Source organism: Theropithecus gelada, chromosome 9 (genome assembly GCF_003255815.1).
Source record: "Theropithecus gelada isolate Dixy chromosome 9, Tgel_1.0, whole genome shotgun sequence".
Taxonomy (NCBI): domain Eukaryota; kingdom Metazoa; phylum Chordata; class Mammalia; order Primates; family Cercopithecidae; genus Theropithecus; species Theropithecus gelada.
The window spans coordinates 17,184,553-17,211,446 of NC_037677.1; the positions used below are offsets into that span (position 1 = coordinate 17,184,553).

The 26,894-nt window shown below is 36.5% G+C and overlaps 1 protein-coding gene across 1 annotated transcript in view; it reads right to left on the reverse strand.

The window, feature by feature from the left end:
- Positions 1-26,894, reverse strand: part of CCDC7 (coiled-coil domain containing 7) — a 447,862-nt gene that overhangs the window by 280,817 nt on the left and 140,151 nt on the right. The window contains exons 18-19 of the mRNA XM_025396487.1: positions 19,872-20,145; positions 18,874-18,946 (exon numbers count right to left, since the gene is read on the reverse strand). Of these exons, the coding sequence (XP_025252272.1) occupies positions 18,874-18,946; positions 19,872-20,145 (347 nt within the window). The remainder of the gene's footprint in view (positions 1-18,873; positions 18,947-19,871; positions 20,146-26,894) is intronic.

Genomic DNA, 26,894 nt, shown 5'->3' on the forward strand with positions numbered 1-26,894 from the left:
TAGACCAATATCCCTGATGAACATGGATGCAAAAATCCTCAATAAAATACTGGCAAACCGGATCCAGCAGCACATTAAAAAGCTTATCCAACATGATCAAGTGGGCTTCATCCCTGGGATGCAAGGCTGGTTCAACATATGCAAATCAATAAACGTAATCCAGCATATAAACAGAACCAAAGACAAAAACCACAAGATAATCTCAATAGATACAGAAAAGGCCTTTGACAAAATTCAACAGCCCTTCAGGCTAAAAACACTCAATAAATTCGGTATTGATGGAACGTATCTCAAAATCATAACAGCTATTTATGACAAACCCACAGCCAATATCATACTGAATGGGCAAAAACTGGAAAAATTCCCTTTGAAAACTGGCACAAGACAGGGATGCCCTCTCTCACCACTCCTATTCAACATAGTGTTGGAAGTTCTGGCTAGGGCAATCAGGCAAGAGAAAGAAATAAAGAGTATTCAGATAGGAAAAGAAGAAATGAAATTGTCCCTGTTTGCAGATGACATGATTGTATATTTAGAAAACCCCATTGTCTCAGCACAAAATCTCCTTAAGCTGATAAGAAACTTCAACAAAGTCTCAGGATACAAAATTAATGTGCAAAAATCACAAGCATTCTTATACACCAGTAACAGATAGACAGAGAGCCAAATCATGAATGAACTCCCATTCACAATTGCTTCAAAGAGAATAAAATACCTAGGAATCCAACTACAAGGGATGTGAAGGACCTCTTCAAGGAGAACTACAAACCACTGCTCAGTGAAATAAAAGAGGACACAAACAAATGGAAGAACATTCCATGCTCATGGATAGGAAGAATCAATATTGTGAAAATGGCCATACTGCCCAAGGTAATTTATAGATTCAATGCCATCCCCGTCAAGCTACCAATGACTTTCTTCACAGAATTGGAAAAAACTGCTTTAAAGTTCATATGGAACCAAAAAAGAGCCCGCATTGCCAAGACAATCCTAAGTCAAAAGAACAAAGCTGGAGGCATCACGCTACCTGACTTCAAACTATACTACAAGGCTACAGTAACCAAAACAGCATGGTACTGGTACCAAAACAGAGATATAGACCAATGGAACAAAACAGAGCCCTCAGAAATAATACCACACATCTACAGTCATCTGATCTTTGACAAACCTGAGAAAAACAAGAAATGGGGAAAGGATTCCCTATTTAATAAATGGTACTGGGAAAATTGGCTAGCCATAAGTAGAAAGCTGAAACTGGATCCTTTCCTTACTCCTTATACGAAAATTAATTCAAGATGGATTAGAGACTTAAATGTTAGACCTAATACCATAAAAACCCTAGAAGAACACCTAGGTAATACCATTCAGGACATAGGCATGGGCAAGGACTTCATATCTAAAACACCAAAAGCAATGGCAACAAAGCCAAAATTGACAAATGGGATCTAATTAAACTAAAGAGCTTCTGCACAGCAAAAGAAACTATCATCAGAGTGAACAGGCAACCTACAGAATGGGAGAACATTTTTGCAATCTACTCATCTGACAAAGGGCTAATATCCAGAACCTACAAAGAACTCAAACAAATTTACAAGAAAAAAACAAACAACCCCATCACAAAGTGGGCAAAGGATATGAACAGACATTTCTCAAAAGAAGACATTCATTCAGCCAACAGACACATGAAAAAATGCTCATCATCACTGGCCATCAGAGAAATGCAAATCAAAACCACAATGAGATACCATCTCACACCAGTTAGAATGGCAATCATTAAAAAGTCAGGAAACAACAGGTGCTGGAGAGGCTGTGGAGAAATAGGAACACTTTTACACTGTTGGTGGGATTGTAAACTAGTTCAACCATTATGGAAAACAGTATGGCGATTCCTCAAGGATCTAGAACTAGAAGTACTATATGACCCAGCCATCCCATTACTGAGTATATACCCAAACGATTATAAATCATGCTGCTATAAAGACACATGCACCCATATGTGTATTGTGGCACTATTCACAATAGCAAAGACTTGGAATCAACCCAAATGTCCATCAGTGACAGACTGGATTAAGAAAATGTGGCACATATACACCATGGAATACTATGCAGCCATAAAAAAGGATGAGTTTGTGTCCTTTGTAGGGACATGGATGTAGCTAGAAACCATCATTCTCAGCAAACTATCACAAGAACAGAAAACCAAACACCACATGTTCTCACTCATAGGTGGGAACTGAACAATGAGATCACTTGGACTTGGGAAGGGGAACATCATACACCGGGGCATATCATGAGGAGGGGGTAGGGGGGAGGGATTGCATTGGGAGTTATACCTGATGTAAATGAGGAGTTGATGGGTGCTGACGAGTTGATGGGTGCAGCACACCAACATGGCACAAGTATACATATGTAACAAACCTGCACGTTATGCACATGTACCCTAGAACTTAAAGTATAATAATAATAAAAGAAAAAAAAAAGAATTCTATACCTGGCAAAGCTGTCCTTCAAAAATGAAAAGAACATTAAGATGTTCCCAGAAAAACATAGGGAGGTCATGATCATGAGACAGTTAATACAAAAGAGATCCTTCAGGTTGAAATCAAAGCACACTAAGTAGTAACTCAAAGTGATATGAAGAAATAAAGTTTTCTGGTAAAGATAACTATATGTACAAATACAAAAGCCAATATTATTGTATCATTTATCTGTAACTTCCCTTTTTACTTCCTGCATTATTTAAAAGACAAATAATAAGAAATAATTTTGCACCATTATTGGGTATGCAACACATAAAGATGTAATTTTGTCATTAGACACAGGGTGCAGGGAATTGAGCAGTCTCGAGCAGAGGTTCTCTAGGCTATTAAAATTAAGTTGGAGAAGTCCTAGCCAGAGCAATCAAGCAAGAAAAAGAAAAAAGGCATCCGAATTGGAAAAGAGGAAGTCAAACTATTTTTGTTTGCCAATGATATGATCATATACCTAGAAAAGCCTAAAGACTCCTCCAAAAAGACTCCTATATTTGATAAATGAATCCAGTAAAGTCTCAGGTTACAAAATCAATGTACACAAATCAGTAGCACTGCTATACACCAACAATGACCAAGCCGAGACTCAAATCAAGAACTCAATCTTTTTTACAATAGCTGCAAAAAAAAAAAAAAAAAAAAAAAAAAAAAAAAAAAAAAAAAAAAAAAAGCTCTACATGGAGAACTATAAAATACTGCTGAAAGAAATCACATATGATATAAACAAATGAAAACACATCCCATGCTCATGGATTAGAAGAATCAATATCATAAAAATGACCATACTGCCTAATCTACAGAATCAATGAAATTCCTATCAAAATGCCAACATCATTTTTCACAGAATCAGAAAAAAATCCTAAAATTAATATGGAACAAAAAAGAGCATACAAAGTTATATTAACCGAAACAGCATGGTACTGGTATAAAACTAGATGGAAAGACCAATGGAACAGAATAGAGAGTTCGGTAATGAAGCTAAATACCTAAAACAAACTGATCTTCAACAAACCAAACAAAAACATAAATTGGTTGAAGGACACCCTATTCAATAAATGGTTCTGGGAAACCTGAATAACCACATGTAGAAGAATGAAACTCTATCCCTATCTCTTACCATATACAAAAAGAAAGGTGGGAATAGGCAACATGTTTAGAAACCTACATATTGGATACAATGTATGCTACTCAGGTGACAGGTACACTAAAATCTCACACTTCACCATTGTATAATTCATCCATGTAAGCAAAAACCACTGTACCCCAATATTATTGAAATAAACATTTTAAAGTATCAAATCAAATTGTTATAAGTTTAAAGTGTTAAATATAATACCCATATTAACCACAAAAAATCAAAAACCATATGCAAAAGAAAATGAGAGGAGAATAAAAAATGTTACACTATGAAAAAAATCAATGAAACACAATGGAGATGCTAATGGAGGAAATGAGAGGGAAATGGCTTAAAACATACTGAAAAGAAACATAATAATGACAAAAGCAAGTTCCCCTTAACAGTAATAATATTAAGTATAAGTGGATTAAACCTCCAATTTAGACAGAAATTGACAAAATATTTTAAACACATACATACATACATGACCCAATGATATGCTATGTATAAGAGACTCATTTTAGATGCAAAGACACAAAAAGATTGAAAGTGAAGAGATGGAGAAAGATATCCTCTACAAGTAATAACAAAAAAAATCTAGCATGGCTACACTAATATCAAACAAAACAGACTTTAAGCCAAGAACTGTTACAACAAAGACGAGCAGTACACACTAATAAAAAGGTCAATGAATCAAGCAGATATAACAACTAAAAACATATATAACAAACAGCAGAGTCCCAAAATATCTGAACCAAACACTGACACAGTTGAAGGGAGAAATAGACAGATCTATTATAGTTGGAGATATACATACTTCTCTTTTAATAATGGACACAACAAGCACAGAGAAGAGCAGTAAGTAAATACTTGATTTGGACAACACTATAGCCCAACTGGACCTAACAGATATATGCAGAACCCTCCACCCAACATCAGCAAAATACACAATTTTTTCTAGTGTACATGGAACTCTCTGTAGGAAAGACCATATGTTAGCACACAAAACAAGTCTTAATAAATATTAAGAAATTAAAATAAATATGAAGTACCTTTCCTAATCTAATTTTTAAAAACTAGAAATTATAGATGGAAAATTTAAATTCACAAATATGTTGAATTTAAACAAAATGCTCTTAAACTACCAATGGGTCCCACAATAAATCAAACGATAAATCAGAAAATATCTTGAGACGGGGTCGCCAAGATGGCAGAATAGGAACAGCTCCAGTCTTCAGCTCCCAGTGTGAACTACACAGAAGATGGGTGATTTCTGCATTTCCAACTGAGGTACCAGGTTCATCTCTCTGGGGCTTGCCAGACAAGTGGGTGCAGCCCACGTAGCAGGGCGGGGCATCGCCTCACCCAGGAAGCACAAGGGGTCAGGGAATTACCTTTCTAGCAAAGGGAAGCGGTGACAGACAACACCTGGAAAATCAGGACACTCCCACCCTAATACTGCTCTTTTCCAATGGCCTTAGCAAATGGCACACCAGGAAATTATATCCCGCACCCAGCTTGGAGGGTGCGGGATATAACCCAGGCAGCCTTACTCTACTAGCACAGCAGTCTGAGATGAACTGCAAGCAGCAGTGAGGCTGGGGGAGGGGCGTCCGCCATTGCTGAGGCTTGAGTAGGTAAACAAAGCAGCTAAGGAAGCTCAAACTGGGTAGAGCCCACCGCAGCTCAGGAGGCCTGCCTACCTCTGTAGACTCCACCTCTAGGGTCAGGGTATAGCTGAACAAAAGGTAACAGAAACTTCTGCAGACTTAAACGTCCCTGTCTGACAGCTTTGAAGAGAGTAACAGTTCTCCCAGCACAGAGTTTGAGATCTGAGAATGGATAGACTGCCTCCTCAAGTGGGTCCCTGACCCCCGAGTAGCCTAACTGGGAGGCATCTCCCAGGAGGGGGGCAACTGACACCTCATAAGGCCAGGTGCCCCTCTGAGACAAAGCTTCCAGAGGAAGGATTAGGCAGCAATATTTGGTGTTCTGCAGCCTCCACTGGTGATACCCAGGCAAACAGGGTCTGGAGTGGACCTCCAGCAAACTCCAACAGACCTGCAGCTGGGGGTCCTGACTGTTAGAAGGAAAACTAACAAACAGAAAGGACAACCACACCAAAACCCCATCTGTACGTCACCATCATCAAAGACCAAAGGTAGATAAAACCATAAAGATGGGGAGAAACCAGAGCAGAAAAGCTGAAAATTCTAAAAATCAGACAGCTCTTCTCCTCCAAAGGAATGGAGCTCCTCGCCAGCAATGGAACACAGCTAGACGGAGAATGACTTTGATGAGTGGAGAGAGAAGGCTTCAGACAATTGGTAATAACAAACTTCTCTGAGCTAAAGGAGGATGTTCAAACCCATCGCAAAGAAGCTAAAAACCTTGAAAAAAGAGTAGACAAATGGCTAACTAGAATAAACAGTGTAGAGAAGTCCTTAAATGACCTAACGGAGCTGAAAACCATGGCACAAGAACGATGTGACACATGCACAAGCTTCAGTAGCCGATTTGATCAAATGGAAGAAAGGGTATCAGTGATTGAAGATCAAATGAATGAAATGAAGCAAGAAGAGAAGTTTTAAGAAAAAAGAGTAAAAAGAAATGAACAAAGCCTCCAAGAAATATGGGACTATGTGAAAAGACCAAATCTACATTTGATTGGTGTACCTGAAAGTGACAGGGAGAATGGAACCAAGTTGGAAAACATTCTTCAGAATATCATCCAGAAGAACATCTCCAACCTAGTGAGGCAGGCCAACATCCAAATTCAGGAAATACAAAGAACACCACAAAGATACTCCTCGAGAAGAGCAACTCCAAGACACATAATTGTCAGATTCACCAAAGGTGAAATGAAGGAAAAAATGTTAAGGGCAGCTAGAGAGAAAGGTTGGGTTACCCACAAAGGGAAGCCCATCAGACTAACAGCAGATCTCTTGGCAGAAACTCTACAAATCAGAAGAGAATGGGGGCCAATATTCAATACTCTTAAAGAAAAGAATTTTCAACCCAGAATTTCATATCCAGCCAAACTAAGCTTCATAAGTGATGGAGAAATAAAATACTTTACAGATAAACAAATACTGAGAGATTTTGTCACCTCCGGGACTGCCTTAAAAGAGCTCCTGCAGGAAGCACTAAACATGGAAAGGTGGTACCAGTCACAGCAAAAACATGCCAAATTGTAAAGGCCATCGATGCTAGGAAGAAACTGCATCAACTAATGAGCACAATAACCAGCTAACATCATAATGACAGGATCAAATTCACACATAGCAATATTAACCTTAAATGTAAATGGACTAAATGCTCCAATAAAAAGACACAGACAGGCAAACTGGATAAAGAGTCAACACCCTCAGTGTGCTGTATTCAGGAGACCCATCTCATGTGCAGAGACACACATAGGCTCAAAATAAAGGGATGGAGGAAGACCTACTAAGCAAACGGAAAACCAAGAAAAAGCAGGGGTTGCAATCCTAGTCTCTTGATAAAACAGACTTTAAACCAACAAAGATCAAAAGAGACAAAGAAGGCCATTACATAATGGTAAAGGGATCAATGTAACAAGAAGAGCTAACTATCCTAAATATATATGCACCCAACACAGGAGCACCCAGATTCATAAAGCAAGTCTTGAGAGACCTAAAAAGAGACTTAGACTCCCAAGCAATATTATTGGGAGACTTTGACAACCCACTGTCAATATTAAACAGATCAACGAGACAGAAAGTTAAAAAGGATATCCAGGAATTGAACTCAGCTCTGCACCAAGCAGACGTGATAGACATCTACAGAACTCTCCACCCCAAAACAACAGAATATACATTCTTCTCAGCACCACATCACAGTTATTCCAAAATTGACCACATAATTGGAAGTAAAGCAATCCTCCACAAATGTACAAGAACAGAAATTATAACAAACTGTCTCTCAGACCAGAGAGCAAGCAAAATAGAACTCAAGATTAAGAAACTCACTCAAAACCGCCCAACTACATGGAAACTGAACAACCGGCTCCCGAATGACTACTAGGTACATAATGAAATGAAGGCAGAAATAAAGATGTTCTTTGAAACCAATGAGAACAAAAATAAAGCATACCAGAATCTCTGGGACACATTTAAAGCAGTGTGTAAAGGGAAATTTATAGCACTAAATGACCACAAGAGAAAGGAGAGATCTAAAATTGATACCCTAACATCACAATTAAAAGAACTAGAGAAGCAAGAGCAAACACATTCAAAAGCTAGTAGGAGGCAAGAAATAACTAAGAGCAGAACTGAAGGAGATAGAGACACAAAAAAAACCTTCAAAAAAATGAATCCAGGAGCTGGTTTTCTGAAAAGATCAACAAAATTGATAGACCACTAGCAAGACTAATAAAGAAGAAAAGAGAGAAGAATCAAATAGATGATATCAAATGATAAAGGGGGTATCACCACCAATCCCACAGAAATATAAACTACCATCAGAGAATACTATAAACACCTCTACACAAATAAACTAGAAAATCTAGAGGAAATGGATAAATTCCTGGACACATACACCCTCCCAAGACCAAACCAGGAAGAAGTTGAATCCCTGAATAGACCAGTAACAGGTTCTGAAACTGAGGCAATAGTTAACACCCTACCAACCAAAAACAGTCCAGGACCAGATGGATTCACAGCCAAATTCTACCAGAGGTACAAAGGGGAGCTGCTTCCATTCTGAAACTATTTCAATCAATAGAAAAAGAGGGAATCCTCCCTAATTCATTTCATGAGGCCTACATCATTGTGATACCAAAGCCTGGCAGAGACACACACAAAAAAGAGAATTTTAGACCAAAATCCCTGATGAACATCGATGCAAAAATCCTCAATAAAATACTGACAAACCAAATCCAGCAGCACATCAAAAAGCTTATGCACCACGATCAAGTGGGCTTCATCCCTGGGATGCAAGGCTGGTTCAACATATGCAAATCAATAAACGTAATCCAGCATATAAACAGAACCAAAGACAAAAACCACATGATTATCTCAATAGAGGCAGAAAAGGCCTTTCACAAAATTAAACAGCCCTTCATGATAAAAACTCTCAATAAACTAGGTATTGATGGAACGTATCTCAAAATAATAAGAGTTATTTATGACAAACCCACAGCCAATATCATACTGAATGGGCAAAAACTGAAACAACTTTGAAAACTGTCACAAGACAGGGATGCCGTCTCTCACCACTCCTATTCAACATAGTGTTGGAAGTTCTGGCCAGGGCAATCAGGCAAAAGAAAGAAAAAAAGGGTATTCAATTAGGAAAAGAAGAAGTCAAATTATCCCCGTTTGCAGATGACGCAATTGTATATTTAGAAAACCCCATCTTCTCAGCCCAAAATCTCGTTAAGCTGATAAGAAACTTCAGCAAAGTCTCAGGATACAAAATCAATGTGCAAAAATCACAAGCATTCCTATATACCAATAACAGACAAACAGAAAGCCAAATTATGAGCGAACTCCTATTCACAATTGCTTCAGAGAGAATAAAATACTGAGGAATTCAATTTACAAGGAATGTGAAGGACCTCTTCAAGGAGAACTACAAACCACTGCTCAATGAAATAAAAAAGGACACAAACAAATGGAAGAACATTCCATGCTCATGGATAGGAAGAATCAATATCATGAAAATGGCCATACTTCCAAGGTAATTTAGAGATCCAATGCCATCCCCTTTAAGCTACCAATGACTTTCTTCACAGAATTGGAAAAAACTACTTTAAAGTTCATATGGAACCAAAAAAGAGCATGCATTGCCAAGACAATCCTAAGCCTAATTAACAAAGCTGGAGGCATCACGTTACCTGACTTCAAACTATACTACAAGGCTACAACCAAAACAGCATGGTACTGGTACCAAAACAGAGATATAGACCAATGGAATGGAATAGAGCCCTCGGAAATAATATCACACATCTACAACCATCTGATCTTTGACAAACCTGACAAAAAAAAAGAAATGGGGAAAGGATTCCCTATTTAATAAATGGGGCTGGGAAAACTGGCTAGCCATATGTAGAAAGCTGAAACTGGATTCTTTCCTTACACCTTATACAAAAATCAATTCAAGATTGATTTAAGACTTAAATATTAGACCTAAAACCATAAAAACCCTAGAAGAAAACCTAGGCAATACCATTCAGGACATAGGCATGGGCAAGGACTTCATGACAACAAAAGCCAAATGTCAACAAAAGCCAAAATTCACAACAAAAAAATTGTCAACAAAAGCCAAAATTGACAAATAAAATCTAATTAAACTAAAGAGCTTCTGCAGAGCAAAAGAAACTACCATCAGAATGAACAGGCAACCTACAGAATGGGAGAACATTTTTACAAGCTACCCATCTGACAAAGAGCTAATATCCAGAATCTACAAACTTAAACAAATTTACAAGAAAAAATCAAACAACTCCATCAAAAAGTGGGTGAAGAATATGAACAGACACTTCTCAAAAGACGACATTTATGCAGCCAACAGACACATGAAAAAATGCTCATCATCACTAGCCATCAGAGAAACGCAAATCAAAACCACAATGAGATACCATCTCACACCAGTTAGAATGGTGATCATTAAAATGTCAGGAAACAACAGGTGCTGGAGAGGCTGTGGAGAAATAGGAACACTTTTACACTGTTGGTGGGACTGTAAACTAGTTCAACCACTGTGAAAGACAGTGTGGCAAGTCCTCAAGGATCAGAACTAGAAATACCATTTGATCCAGCCATCCCATTACTGGGCATATACCCAAAGGATTATAAATCATGCTGCTGTAAAGACAAATGCACACGTATGTTTATTGTGGTACTATTCACAATAGCAAAGACTTGGAACCAACCCAAATGTCCATCAGTGACAGACTGGATTAAGAAAATGTGGCACATATACACCATGGAATACTATGGAGCCATAAAAAAGAATGAGTTCATGTCCTTTATAGGGACATGGATGAAGCTGGAAACCATCATTCTCAGCAAACTATCACAAGAACAGAAAATCAAATACCGCATGTTCTCACTCATAGGTGGAAACTGAACAATGAAAACACATGGACACAGGGTGGGGAACATCACACACCGGGGTCTGCCAGGGCGTGGGGAGAGGGGGGAAGGATAGCATTAGGAGATATACCTAATGTAAATGACAAGTTAACGGGTACAGCACACTAACATGGCACATGTATACATATGCAACAAACCAGTACATTGTCCACATGTACCCTAGAACTTAAAATAAAATAAAATATATATATATATATAGAGAGAGAGAGAGAGACAAACGAAAACAAAAATAAAAATTTACCTAAAACTTATAAGATGCAGCGAATGTTGTACCAAAAATGAAATTTACAGCTGTAGACACACATTAAAAGGAAATCTCAAATAAACAACCTAACTTTATGCCTTAAAAAAACTAGAAAAGGAAGGACAACCTACAACCAAAGCTGGCGGAAAATAAACAAAGGTAAGATCAGAGATAAATGAAGTAAATGGAAACATAATAGGTAAAATCTATGAAATCAAGAATTGGTTCTTTGGAAAGGCTGACGAAATTGAGACATTTAGCTAGATTGAATAAAAGAGAGAGACGACTTAACAAAATCAGAAATGAAAAATAAACATTATAATTTTATAAATTAATAAGGATTATAAGAAAATACAATGCACAACTGTAAAACAAAAATTGGATTACCAAGGTTATATGAATAAATTTGTAGAAATGCCAACCTACCAAGTCTGAATTATGAAGAAATAGAAAATCTGAACAATAGAGGAAGTAGAGCAAGATGACTATAAATAGAATCTTCCACAAATAGTCCTCTGCACATGAACACCAAATTTAACAACTATCTACACAAAAAATGGACCTTCATAAGAACCAAAAAACAACTTAGGTACCATCTCGCTCAGAGTGAGAAAGAGCACCAAGTGTTTTCTTGAGGTCTCCAGTTCCAGACCTTTGCTTGTAGATGGCATTTCTGGACCTACCCTGGGACAGATGGGAGACTGCTGCCCTGAAGGGTGAATCCCAAGCCTGGCAGCATTCACCAAAAACTAACTAAAGAGCCCTTGGTCCTTAAATAAACATAGACAACACCCTGGCAGTGCTCCCCACGGGCCTGTGGTGGTCCTGGTGAGACTCCTCTGCCTTTTAGTGAAGGTGATTTTCTCTGGTGGCATATAGTAATTACTTGCTTCTATTTTTTGTGCATCCATTGATATATTTTTAGATTTGAAGTTACCATGAGGCTTGCAAATCATATAACCCATTATTTTAAACTGATGATAATACTGATTGCACAAACAAACAAGCAAGCAAAAAGGAAACTAACAAAAACTCTTAAATTTGCCATTTTGATGCCAATAATCCTTAAATTTGCCCTTTTTGACATTGCAGCTAGTAACACTTAATTTTCCCTAATTCTAGAATTGAAAAATGCAATGAATATGCTGAATAATGCATCAGAGTCCTTAATAGCAGAACCGATCAGGCAGAAGAAAAAATTTGTGAGTTTCAAGACGGGCCATTTGAAAATACACAGTCAGAGGAGAAAAAAGAATAAAAAACAATGAAGCATGCCTATAACATCTATAAATTAGGGAAAATTTAAGTGTTATTAGCTGCAAAGGCCAAAAAGGGCAAATTTAAGGATTATTGGCATCAAAATGGCAAATTTAAGAGTTATTGGCCTCAAAGAAGAGGTAGAAAGAGGGAGATAGGGGTAAAAATTTATTCAAACAGATAATAACAGAGAACTTCCCAAACCTAGAGAAAGAGATCAATATTTAAGAACAAGAATGTTATAGAAGCAGATTTAACCCAAAGAAAACTACCTCAAGGCATTTAATAATCAAACTCTCAAAGGTCAACGATAAAGAAAGAATCCTAAAAGCAGCAAGAGGGAAAAAAACAACATACAATGGAGTTCCAATACATCTGGCAGCAGACTTTTCAGTGAAAATCTTACAGACCTGGAGAGAGTAGTATGACATATTCAAAGAGCTGAAGGAAAAGGACTTTTACCCTAGAATATTATATCTGGCAAAATATGCTGTAAGCATAAAGGAAAAATAAAGACCTTCCCAGACAAACAAAAGCTGAGGGATTTTATCAACACCAGACCTGTCCTATAAGAAATGCTAAAGAGAGTTCTTCAATCTGAAAGAAAAGGACCTTCATGAACAATAAGAAACCATTTGAAGGTATAAAACTCACAGGTAGTAGGAGATAGAAAAACACAGAATAGTGTAACACTATAATTATGATGTGTAAAATACTCTTAAGTAGAAAGACTAAATAATGAACCAATTAAAAATAAATAGAACTACAACAACTTTCCAGGACATAGTTAACAATAAAACATAAAGAGAAAACTCAAAAAGTTAAAAAAACAGGGGGATGAAGTTAAAGTGTAGAGTTTTTGCTAGTTTCCTTATTGCTTGCTTTTTGTTGTTGTTCTTGTTGTTGTTTGCTTGTGCAATCAGTGTTAATTCATCGTCAGTTTAAAATAATGGGTTATATGATTTGCAAGCCTCATGGTAACCTCAAATCTAAAAATATATACAATGGACGCACAAAAAAGTAAAAAGCAAGTAATTACTACATGTCACCAGAGAAAATCACCTTCACTGAAAGGAAGACAAAAAGGGAGGAAAGAAGGAAGAGAAGACCACAAAACAACCAGAAAAGCAATAACAAAATCGCAAGAGTAAGTCCTTAGAATCAATAACAACACTGAATGTAAATAGACTAATCTGTCCAATCAAAAGATACACAGTAGCTGAATAGATTTACAAAAAATCAATATCCAATGATTGGTTGTGTACAAAAAGCACACTTCACCTATAAGGATACACATAGACTGAAAGCATAGGGATGAAAAAAAGCATATTCCATGCAAAAAAATCAGCAGGAGTAGCTACACTTATCAGACACAATACATTTCAAGATAAAAACTATAAGAAGAGATAAAGAGGAACATTATATAATGATAAAGGGGTAAATTTAGCAAGAGAATATAACAATTGTAAATATATATGCACCCAAAACTGGAACATCACAGTTTATAAAGCAAATATTATTAAAGCTAAAGAAAGACATAGACCCAAATACAATAATAGCTGGAGACTTCAACACCCCACTTTCAGCATTAGACAGCTCATCCAGACAGAAAATCAACAAAGAAACCTCGTACTTAATCTACACTATAAACTAAATAGATATTTACAGAACGCTTCTTTCAGGGGCACCAGAATACACATTTTTCTCCTCAGCACATGGATTATTCTCGAGCATAGACCATTCGTTAGGCCACAAAACAAGTCTTAGACCTTTCAAAATAATGAAATAGCCAAAATTTGGAAGCAGCCTAAGTGTCCAGCAACAGATGAATGAATAAAGAAAAAGAAAATGTGGTACATACACACAATGGAGTACTATTCAGCCATAAAAGGAATGAGAGCCTGTTTATGTGCAACAACATAGATGGAACTGGAAGACATTATGTTAAGTGAAATAAGCCAGGCACAGAAAGACAAACTGCATGTTTTCATTTATTTGTGGGAGCTAAAAATTGAAACAATTGAACTCATGGATGGAGATTGAGAGTAGAAGGATGGTTAACCAGAGGCTGGTAAGCATAGTGGAGGAAATGAGGATGAGTACACAAAAACAGAAAGAATGAGTAAGATCTAGTATTTGATAGCACAACAGGGTGACTATAGTCAATAATAATTTAATTATACATTTTAAAATAACTAAGAAAGTATAATTGGATTATTTGTAACACAAAGGATAGATGCTTGAGTTGATGGATACCCCATTCACCCTACTGTGAGTATTACACAATATATGCAGTATCAAAATACCTGATATTCCCCATAAATATATATACCAACTATGTATCCAGAAAAAAATTATGAACTAAAAATTTTAAAAAGAAAATCTGAATAGACCTATAACTAGTAAAAAAATTGAACTGGTAATCATAAACCTTTCAACAAAGAAATGTCTAGGACCAGATGGCCTCACTGATGAATTCTATGAAACATTTAAAGAAGATTTAACACCAATCCTCCTCACACTCTTCCAAAAAATAAAAGAATAGGTAAAACTTACAAAACAAGACCAACATCACCATGATACCAGACCCAGAAAAAGACATTATTTTTAAAAACATACAGAGCAATATCCTTATGATACAGATGTAAAACTTCTCAAAAATACTAGAAAATGGACTAATGGCATATTAAAAGGATCATACACCAAGACCAAGTAGGATTTATCCCAGGAATGAAAGTGTGGTTCAAACTAGGAAAACCATTCAGTATAATACACCACATTAATAGAACAATGGAAAAAAACACATGATCATTTCATCTCAATTGATTCAAAAAAATGCACGTGACAAAATCTGTTACCATTTCATAGTTTAAAAAACACTCTCAAAAAACTATGAATAGAAGAAAACTTCCACAACATGATAAAGTACATTTATAAAAACCCACATCTAACATACCTGCCTTAGTCCATTTTCTATTGCTATAACTGAATACCTGAGACTAGGTAATTTGTAAAGAAAAGAAATTTATTTCTTACAGTTCTGAAGGCTGGGGATTTCAAAGCTGAGAAGCTACATCGGAGGAGTGTCTCCTTGCTGGTGGGGACTCTCTGCAGACTGCTGAGGCTATTCTGGGCATCACATGGTGAAGAGGCTCACAAGAGACAGACAAACTTGCTTTTACAAAAGACCCATTCTCTTGATAACCCAGTAATCTATGAATTGATTAATTTATTCATGTGGCAAGGCCTCCATGACCCCAATCAACTCCCAAAGGTTCCACCTCTCAACACTGCTACAACGGGGACCAAGTTTCCAGCACATGAACTTTTAGGGTTTACATTCAAACTATAGCAGTATCCAATTGTGAAAGACTGAAAATTTTCATCTTAAGGAAAAAAATGAGCACATCTGCTTTCATCACTGTTATTCAACATTGTACTAAAAGATCCAGCCAGAGAAATTAGAAAATAAAAAGAAACAAAGGGCATACAAATTGGAAAAGAAGAAGTAAAACTATCTTTATTCACAGATGATTCATATATATATAATTTCAAAGGTTCCACACAAAAACATAAGAGTTAACATATAAATTCAGCAGTTACAGAATACAAATCAGTGTGTGCTTTGATTTAAACATGTCTCCTAAAGTTCATATACTAGAAACTTAATCCCTGCTGCAACAATGTTGAGGGTTAGGCTCTTTAAGACATAATTAGGTCATGAGGGCTTCATCCTCACGAATAGCTTAATACCATTATTGTAGGAGGGGGTTAGTTATCACTAAGTAGGGTCCTGAGTTTGTTCCCCTTCCTCTCTCTGTTGCTCTCTCATGCTCTCTCACCCTTCTGCCTTCTGCCATGGGATGATGCAGCAAGAAGGCTGTAGCCAGAGGCAGGTCCCTTGACCTTGGACTCCCCAGCCTTCAGAACTGTAAAAAATAAATTTTTCTTTATATTAGCCAGTCTGTGGTATTCTGTTACAGCAACCCAAAATGGAGGAAAATGCAGGGAATGAGAGTTATTGCTTAATGAGTTTCCTTTGGGGGTGATGAAAAGTTGTGGAAATAGATGTTAGTGATGTTTGCACAACACTGTGAATGTAATTAATGCCACTGAATTGTATACTTAAAAATGGTTAAAATGATATATTTTATATTATGTATACTTCATATTTTGAAAATTTTAACATGATTAATTCAGTTCAACTTGACTGCTGGGATAAAAGACAACGTCTTTAGATAATAATGAATATTTAGCTCAGATAATGGATCATCACAGGTCAAACAGTTACAGGCATTCCCACTTCAAAGCACAACAGAAGAGTGTTGCTCCTGTATCCTACACCATGACCATTTAATTTTGTTTTAAAAGTAAAAGCAAAAAGAACAAAGCTGGAGGCATCACACTACCTGACTTCAAACTATATTACAAGGCTACAGTAGCCAAATCAGCGGGGTACTGGTACCAAAACAGAAATATAGACCAATGGAACAGAACAGAGGCCTTGGAAATAACACTACACATCTACAACCATCTGATCTTTGACAAACCTGACAAAAACAAGCAACAGGGAAATGATTCCCTATTTAATAAATGGTGTTGGGAAAGTGGCTAGCCATATGCAGAAAACTGAAACTGGATCCCTTTCTTATACCTTATACAAAAATTAACTCAAGATGGATTAAAGACTTAAACGTAAGACCTAAAACCATAAAATCCCTAGAAGAAAACCTAGGTAATATCACTCAGGACATAGGCATGGGCAAAGACTATATGACTAAAACACCAAAAGCAATGGCAACAAAAGCCAAAATTGACAAATAAGATCCAATTAAACTAAAGAGCTTCTGCACAACAAAAGAAACTATCATCAGAGTGAACCAGCAACCTACAGAATGGGAGAACAATTTTGCAATCTATCCATCTGACAAAGGGCTAATATCCAGAATCTACAAAGAACTTCAACAAATTTACAAGAAAAAAACAAACAACCCCATCAAAAAGTGGGTGAAGCATATGAACAGACACTTTTCAAAAGAAGACATTTATGCAGTCAACAAACATATGAAAAAAAGCTCATCACCACTGGTCATTAGAGAAATGCAAATCAAAACCACAATGAGATAACATCTCACATCAATTAGAATGGTGATCATTAAAAAGCCAGGAAGCAGCAGATGCTGGAGAGGATATGGAGAAATAGGAATGCTTTTACACTGTTGGTGGGAGTCTAAATTAGTTCAACCATTGTGGAAGACAATGTGGCGATTCCTCAAGGATCTAGAACTAGAAATATCATTTGACCCAGCAATTCCATTAGTGGGTATATACAAAGGATTATAAATCATTTTACTATAAAGACACATGCACATGTATGTTTATTGTGGCACTGTTCACAATAACAAAGGCTTGGAACCAACCCAAATGCCCATCAATGATAGACTGGATAAAGAAAATATGGTACATATACACCATGGAATATTATGCAGCCCTAAAAAGGATGAGTTCATATCCTTTGCAGGGACATGGATGAAGCTGGAAACCATCATTCTCTGCAAACTAACACAAGAACAGAAAACCACACACCACATGTTCTCACATATAAGTGGGAGTTGAACAATGAGAACACATGGACACAGGGAGGGGAACATTACACACCGGGGCCTGTCGGGGATGGGGGCTAGGGGAGAGATAGCATTAGGAGAAATACCTAATGTAGATGACGGGTTGATGGGTGCAGCAAACCACCACGGTACATGTGTACCTATGTAACAAACCTGCACGTTCTGCACATGTATCCCAGAACTTAAGGTATAATAATAAAAAAAAATTTAAGTTTAGGTCAATGCAATAAAATATGGATTGAATACTAACATTACATATGTTGGAAAGGAAGAAAAAAATTATCTTTGCTTTTAACTGTATAATATATCAAACACCTAAATAACCTAGCAAAAATATTATGTATACAGAAATCATCTTTTTTCCTGTTATGCTCAGATTAATTTTGGGTGTCATATTAAGAATTCATAATGCCACCTACTATTATTTGCTTGAGATAAAGCTACTGCTTCCCCTTTACACAGATCTTAGTTAAAATCGATTCTCTAAGTAATATAATGATAACTCACCAATTTTTTTTTTTTTTTTTTTTTTTTTTTTTTTTAGATGAAGTGTCACTCTGTTACCCAGGCTGGAGTGCAGTGGTGTGATCTCGGCTCACTGCAACCTCCACCTCCCAGGTTCAAGCGATTCTCCTGCCTCCACCTCCTGAGTAGCTGGGATTACAAGCACGCACCACCATGCCAGGCTAATTTTTGTATTTTTAATAGAGATAGGGTTTCATTACGTTAGTCAGGCTGGGCTCGAACTCCTGACCTCGTGATCCACCCGCCTCGGCCTCCCAAAGTGCTGGGACTACAGGCGTGAGCCACCGTGCCCGGCCCACCAAGTTAATTTTTATATAATTGTTGTTATATTTGTATGCTATCCAGTGACTCCCTAACAAGTTGTTTGTATATTTAATAATGTTCTCCCCTCATTTATTTATATCATGGGAACACATAATTATTCACATTTTCATCTTCCAAAACAGAATCTTTTTACCTTGAGATTTTTCTGGTGCTTGGTAAGTTTGCTCTTCAGTCTTCTTTTGTAATTGTCCTTCTGAAACATCAGCCTTAATAACAAAGTTGTAATAAGTAATTAGAAATTATATACATATATATATCAAAACTGGTATTTAATTATCTGCTTTGAGAAAAAGAGCTAGCTTTTTGCTCTCATCTACAATGTCATTGCAGAAACATTCTATTTTTTATTATTTCCTGAATGTATCAAATTTAAAAGTCAGAACAATTAATGGACCTGAGAGGCAATTGGGAACACTGAATAGTAAGGAGGGTGCCCGAGCAATATTGTGATTTTTTCCTTCGCAAATAGTTCTAAGAAAATAGTGTTAATAATTATTAAGATTCTTGTTTAGATTTATATTTTAGTCTGTTTTAATCTTTAGAAGAACTCAAATGACTTACAAAATTATTATTATAGGAATACTTTAATAAAATGTATGATTAAAATATATTGTGGATACATGTCAGATATGTACAGCCTTTTTATCTTTTCTCTTTTTCCTAGCATTTTTGCCATGAGAATTTCCTACTTAAATGCTTTTTAACAAAAGCAATTCTAAAAATTTTTTAGATCTTGTTTAGAGACCTATATAAAATTATTTCAAAATGAGTTGCTTTTACAATCATTTTATTGTATAAAAATATTTTTTTGTAGATGAAGCTGAAAACTATGAAAATTTCCCTTATCTCAGAATGACATACCTTTTATGTTACCATTAAAACTAAAATATAACCCACAACTTTTTAATCAATATCAAACAATTTGTATAAGTTAAGAATATTACTTAGATTCCCAAATATTACTTTCAGCATTCTAAATATAAAGCAGGTTGTGTTAAAAGGCAAACTTTTAATTCTCTTGAAATAAGAAAATATTGAATTTTCAACCTATTTAAATAGGTTAGTATTTATTTGGGATATTGAAAGAGCAATATGAAATAAACAGCTTTCAAATTTCTATATATATCATACCTTTTTACTTTCTGTAAGAACAGGAGGTAAAATGAATGGTGACATCACTGTTTCATTTTTTTGAGCCAATGTTCCAACAGACAGTGAATCTTGAACTTCTTTGCTGGATGATACTGTTGTAAGTGATTTATCATGGGTCTCTGATGGAGATTTATTGGATTGGTTTTCAGCAACTGAAACTTCATTTGAACTCTCTAAAAATGCTGATTCATCTTGAGACTTAAGGATCTGTGAAAGATCTGAAATAGCAGGGCTAGATCGTTTCTTCTCTGAGCTTTAGAATTATAAAACATCTGGTATTAGATTATGTGAAGACCATTTTATTTGCAACTGAAGAATCATTTTAATAACACATAAGGATATTCAATAAATAATTATAATTACTCATTAATTTATGATAATTCCAATATGAAATTGATGCTAGGTAACAAGTTGAAGACAGTAACATATGTCCCGTGATTTAAAGGGATACATAATACTAAGGAAATCATTTAAAATACTCCAATATAATCATTATTCAAGGTCACAAGCCACAGAACAAGAAAAATTTACTCAGCCAAAGTAGAACACAGGATGGTTTGGAGATTTACCTTTTAGTCACATTTATTCCAAAATTATTTTTCCACAATTTTATTTCAGAATGAAAATTAAAATCTCTCCACAGTCACTTTGATATTAAAAGATCACCATCTTTCACCAAAGTCAATTTCCCAAGCTCTGAGTTAGTTTTCTTTAAGGTAAGGGGTATTTATTCTCCACCAGTTGCCAAAGGATCAGATTTCCAGGTTCCAGAACTAGGGTAACCAGGTGTCACGGTTTGCATGCACAATCCCAGTTTTTGCTTGTTGTCGCAATATTCTAGTTTAGATGATAATTTAAGTGATCAAACTATATAAAAATGTAACAAAGCTTTCTTAGTCCTATGAAATGCAACAGAATTTGATGCATTTTGTTTTTAACAGCTATTACCCCAGTTGACATAATTTGCCTAAGGTTTGTTGCAAAGTGTTTAAAATAATTTGAATTTTGGTCTCACAGAAGCAAAATTTTTCAGTGTACCTACTGCCACCTATCCTACGTTTGTTAGTTTAGAATGAATTTCAAACTCCAAAGTTTGGGTTATAAAAAAGGGGAGTGGGGTGGAGAGGACAGCTCTGAAAAAAAAAGGTAGACATAGATATAGATATAGATTAGATATAGATATAGATACAGATATAGATATATAGATATAAATATATGGTATGGACAGTTTTAAAAAACATAGAACTTATGACAGACTTTTGTAGTGGCATTATAAAGCAAATTGCAGTATTAAAAGTAAAGACAATAGGGGCTTCCTCTCCTAAATTAAGGATAGTATCTCATTCTCAAACCTGATTTATTAGTTCTATTAGGTATCTGAATTTAAGATGACTAGTTCTAAAATAAAGTCTAACACTCATCTGGAGACTATCTGTTACGGTTATTCACAAACCACCACCCCGACACTAATATTATCACATAGCTAAAAATAGAAAGCAAATTTTTTAAAGATTCTGAAATGGTTATTATGGAACATCATTAATCACTTGATTCTACACAGGCAATTTTCTTATAACAATAGAGAAAATATGTGGCAATACAAAGAACAATGCCTTAAATGCTAATATACTGTTCATTTATAACCATATTCCCACATTCAGGCATGCCCCACTTCTATCGTCTCTTGCAACCATAAGGAACCACAGCATAACAAGCATGATACTTCCGCTGAGGAGTCAGGAATGAAAAATACTAGGAAGGTGTGCAAGCAATGCTGTATTCAAGCTTGTGTCAGTCAAAGAGATGTGGAAATACTTTCAAAGCCCTACTGATTAGATGGTGAAGGAGAAGGAGAAGGGAGGAGGAAGAGAAAGAGGAGAATGAGGAGAAGGAAGAGGAGGAGTTGAAGGAGGAGGAGGAGGACAACAGCAGTGATGACTATAGAAGGCAGCCTATTGACACAAAGAAAATAATAATAAAGCAAGTGATTTGCACCCTCCCAATTATTTGGTGAATTGCCATAAACAACCAAAATATGGTTTATAAATCTTACTAAATTTGTGTCATTCACTGTCTGATTTAGATTAACACTCTATAATAATCACTCCATGTCTAAATACCACCATATAATAGTCTAATTATGAGCATGTATTTTAGCAGCTTTTATGTAAGCATATTCACAGCACTCTACATGACAGTCTTCAACATCACTGAAGTGGTATAAAGAGTGTATCTCCTGCTTGCGAAAGCATTTGTTAACTCTGAAGATCTGAGCATTGCATCCTTTTCTTACTAGTCAAATAGATGTACAGGGGCACTATCTGTTATGCATATAATCATGGACATTTCATAATTCTTAAATCAGGCAAAATGGAAAATGTCATTGAATAGTAACTGCCCAAACTGCCCTCTTTTTTTTTTTCTTTTCAATACCTTCTTTTTCAGGAACTTTCCTTAACTCCATCCATTTTCTAAAATGTCAGCACAACCCCCAACCCATACCCCTCCCCTTAGGGAAAAAACTCTCTCACAAGTACTGATGTTACACTGAATTTTTAATTATCAATGCAAATAAGAGACAAATTATCAATAAAATACTAATAAAATATTATTGATATTCTTATCTGCAATAATACAAGATGTGGAATGCATTCCTATATACAAGACAAACAAAAACATCTAGGACTTAAAGTGTGTAATACAGTACAAACTAACATGATTCTAAAAATCAATTTTATAGAAAAATTTCAATATAGGTGTTACAAAAGTCAAAAGTTATAAATATTTTGACAGTTTTTAAAAATTACAATTACTGTTGATCAAAATATTCATAGTGAATAGTTTTAGGCTCCTCAACTGAAAAGAGAGTCTAAAATTTTTAAAGGTTCAGTAAAAGTCCAAGATGACTAAGAGCCTGGAAAAAATAAAAGGTTAAAATACTTGAAATTATTAACTTAAAGAAAATTAGTTTGATGGACTGCTTAGAAATAGTTTGTAAATGTGTAAATAATTCTCATACTGACAAGTTGCCTAGCTACATCTAGCTACACTAGCAATGCTATTACTGAAATAATCAGAAATGGAACTCAAACTATGGGGAAATTATATAGGATAAACGAAAAACTATTCTAATAGAAAAAAAAAACACGTTATCAGTTAATGAGAATGACAAACATGTTTCTGAATGGCCTCGGTTAATATCTCCCTTCCCTACTTGGTAGCTTGGCAGAGATCTCAATATTGCAATGTGCTCTGCTTGCTATTCTGCTCATAAGTTTTTCTCAATAAACCCTGTTATGTGTAGCTAGTGGTATGTGACTCATGTGTATGTTACAGCTTTTGAAAACAGAGAGTTTGGGCTACCACTGAAGTGGGAAATAACCCCATTGGAAGCCTTATACCAGACAAACTACTAAGTTGAAATGGCCAATATCTCAGCGTCCATATCTTATATAGTCATAAAAACTCAAGAAAGAACAAATTGCTTGTTCTCAGTGAGAATGGCTATAGAGATCAGGTAGCTATGGAATTATGGGACACCATAATCTCAGATTAAGTAGGATGTTTCTTTTGTATTTTTACCATGCACATTTTCCCTTTGCTCATTTTGCTTTGCATCCTTTTTATGTAATAAATCATGGTCATCATAATGACTATATGATGAGTGCTGTGAGCTCTCCTAGTGAGGGGAGTAGTCCTGGGGAACCCTAACACTCAAGGCTACTATTTTGTACTCTATATTAATACTGATTGTAGTTTCTTTCTCAGATTATATAACTGATAAGGACATTCTGAATTATTAAACCAAGAACAGGTACACAACCATATTAGTTGGATAATTATCTATTGATAACCTCCATAATGACTGGCCAAGCACATGGTGAAAACCTGTCTGAACTGGCAAGATCATTCCATAATATTTCATACAGGAAGCATAAAAATAAAGTATTTTTCAAACAAAATGTAATGGATGCAGTGATTCTATGCAATGCTAGTCAGGTTAAGAAAAGAAAAAAACACTAGACACTCCATAGTGGACTACTGAAACTTAAGGAAAGAAACAGTTCCACTTACTCCAGACTCTGTCGTTACACAAGATATAGAATAAATTGCTGCCACTACTGACACACGTATGTAGCTGAGGATTTGGCAAGATATGCCAAGATTAGTAAATATACCTTTAATAATCCTTCTTGAGAATGTTTTAATTCCTATTATACACTTTCAATATGGGACAAAACCTAGTAAAATGTGCATTGCTAGCAATCTCCAGATATTATATCACACTGATGACTGTGATCAACACCGAAGAAACATTACATGTTGTCTAGGCATACCTGATTAAAGATAACTTTAAATGATCCAGGGCCCTGTTATTCAGATAAATTTGGAGAAGGCAGTCATCATCTGGACAGCATCAAAAAAATACATTCTATATCACTTAAAGCAGGCATCCCCAACCCCCGGACCACGAATGATACCAGTTCATGGCCTGTTAGGAACTGGGCAACACAGCAGGAGGTGAGTGTCGAGTGAGCAAGCAAAGCTTCCTCTGTATTTACAGCCACTCTCCCATCACTAGCATTACCACCTGAGCTCCGCCTCCTGTCAGATCAGCAGCCTCATTAGATTCTCATAGGAGCACAAATCCTATTGTTAACTTCACATGCGAGGGATCTAGGTTGCGTGCTCCTTACGAGAATCCAATATCTGATGATCTGTCACTGTCTCCCATCACCCCCAGATGGGACCGTCTAGTTGCAGGAAAACGAGCTCAGGGCTCCCACTGATTCTACATTAAGGTGAGTCAATTATTTCATTATATATTATAAAGAAATAATAATAATAAAGTGTACAATAAACTTAATGTGCTTGAATCATCCTGAAACCACCCCCTCCATCCTGGTCCATGGAGTCTTCCACGAAACTGGTCCCTGGTTCCAAAAAGGCTGGAAACTGCTGCTTTAAAGGAAAATTTACAGGGCCTCCAGTCCCAACCACAAAGGATTTTCCTTGTTAGGTAGTGGTGACATCACATTCTACACCTGGTGATTCTTCAAAGCACTATATCAATGCAATTAATTTTAAATAGAAGCTCATATATTAACATGCCTTGGAAGAGGTCTAGGCATCATAAAAACAAGCTCTAACTTTAGATTTTGCCATATCTTTCAAACTCATGGAATTACACATACCTGTAAGAAACCATTTTCTGAAGGAAGCTTTTGGCAAAAATACTGGTTTTTCTTTTTTTTTTTTTTTTTGCCAAAGATGTCTCCTACATCTTTGGACGAAATTATTTCCTTCTCGTGCTGAGTGGCACGTGTCAGTGACTGCTAGTCTACTACTGAGCCCTAATGGGACAGACTTTTCTCACTCTTCAACCTGACATTCGTATCCCATTATGGGCCTTCTCTAATCCAAAATCTGATAAAGTGGTACATGCCCAGGAAAATTCTACTAAAAGGGGGATACTGCATATCCAGTCAATTAGACCTTAGACAAATTCATAAAATATGGCCTTACACTCACAGGCACAGAGATCTCTCTGCTGTTTTAAACAAACCATTGACTCGGTAAGGCACTTGCCTGAAAGATTTGCCACCTGACAAGAAAGCATGATTAACTAATGGAAAAGCCTCTCTCAAAGGTCATAAAATCTCAGTGGAGTGACACATTCCTTCACCATAATGATGGTGAGTTGTTGAGATCCCATGGTATTGGACATTTTTCAAAACTGGGTAAACTTCAGGCATTCTTCATGGCCATAGAGCACAATCTCCTCAGACTGACTGAATTGCACCCTTATAAAGACTAATGAGCCATCAGTAATGAGCCTAGTTACACTGTCAGGCTGTTGAGTCCCCTAGGACAGAACTCTTTTATATATATATAATGGAGTCTCGCTCTGTCACCCAGTGGCATGATCTCGGCTCACTGCAACCTCCACCTCCCGGGTTCAAGTGATTCCTCTGCCTCAGCCTCCTAAGTAGCTAGGACTACAGGCATGCGACACCATACCCAGCTAATTTTTGTATTTTTAGGAGAGATGGGGTTTCACCAAATTGGCCAGTCTGGTCTTGAACTCCTGACCTTGTGATCCGCCTGCCTCAGCCTCCCAAAGTGCTGTGATTACAGGTGTGAGCCACAACGCCTTGCCAACAGAACTCTTTACACTTGCTTTTCTGAGGTAAACTTTGCCCAAGGAAATAGTTACAACAACTTAGTCACAAGCTCAATTCTTATATTCTATGTGTATATGTCCATGAGAAGGAACTGAATCTAAAGGAAAACATTTGACATGAAAAAGCCAGTTAAGAATGTGTGACCATCATCTCTAGTATAGTCTTGGGTCCCTGTTCAAATCCATCCCACCATGAAGGAACACAATGGACAATAAGGAATTTATTCAAAAGACATAGAAGTCTTCAGGAAGCTGAGGTGCGAAAAGCCCTTGAGTCCAGGAGTTCTAGACCAGCCTGGGCAACATAGGGAGACTGTGTCTCTATAAAAAATAAAACAATTAGCTGGGTGTGGTGGTGCATGCCTGTGGTCCCCGCCAATCAGATGGCTAAGGTGGGAGGATGGCTTCAGTGTGGGAGGTTGACGACATACTAAGCCATGATGGTGCCACTGCACTCCAGCCTAGGAGACAAAGTGAGACCCTATATCAAAAGAAAAAAAAAAAAGACATACAGGCCACTGTTCTCCATCAAGCTTATTCTACTTGCAATTTAAGGCAGCCTCTTTGAAAACAACCTCCACAAGGCTTGTCAGTCCACTTTTCCCTAATTGTTTACAAGTTACAGGCTACCATACCAAGCAAGGGCCCCTCTTGCCGTGGTTAAACTCCAAAGTACCTAGAAGTTAAGGAGTAGAGAAAAATATCATTTCAAGAGGAATAGCATACTCCTTTTCTTTTCTTTTCTTTTCTTTTTTTTTTAACGCCCTTTGCTTTGACCTCAGTTGCAAGAGAACACACAATATATTGCTCATTTAAAA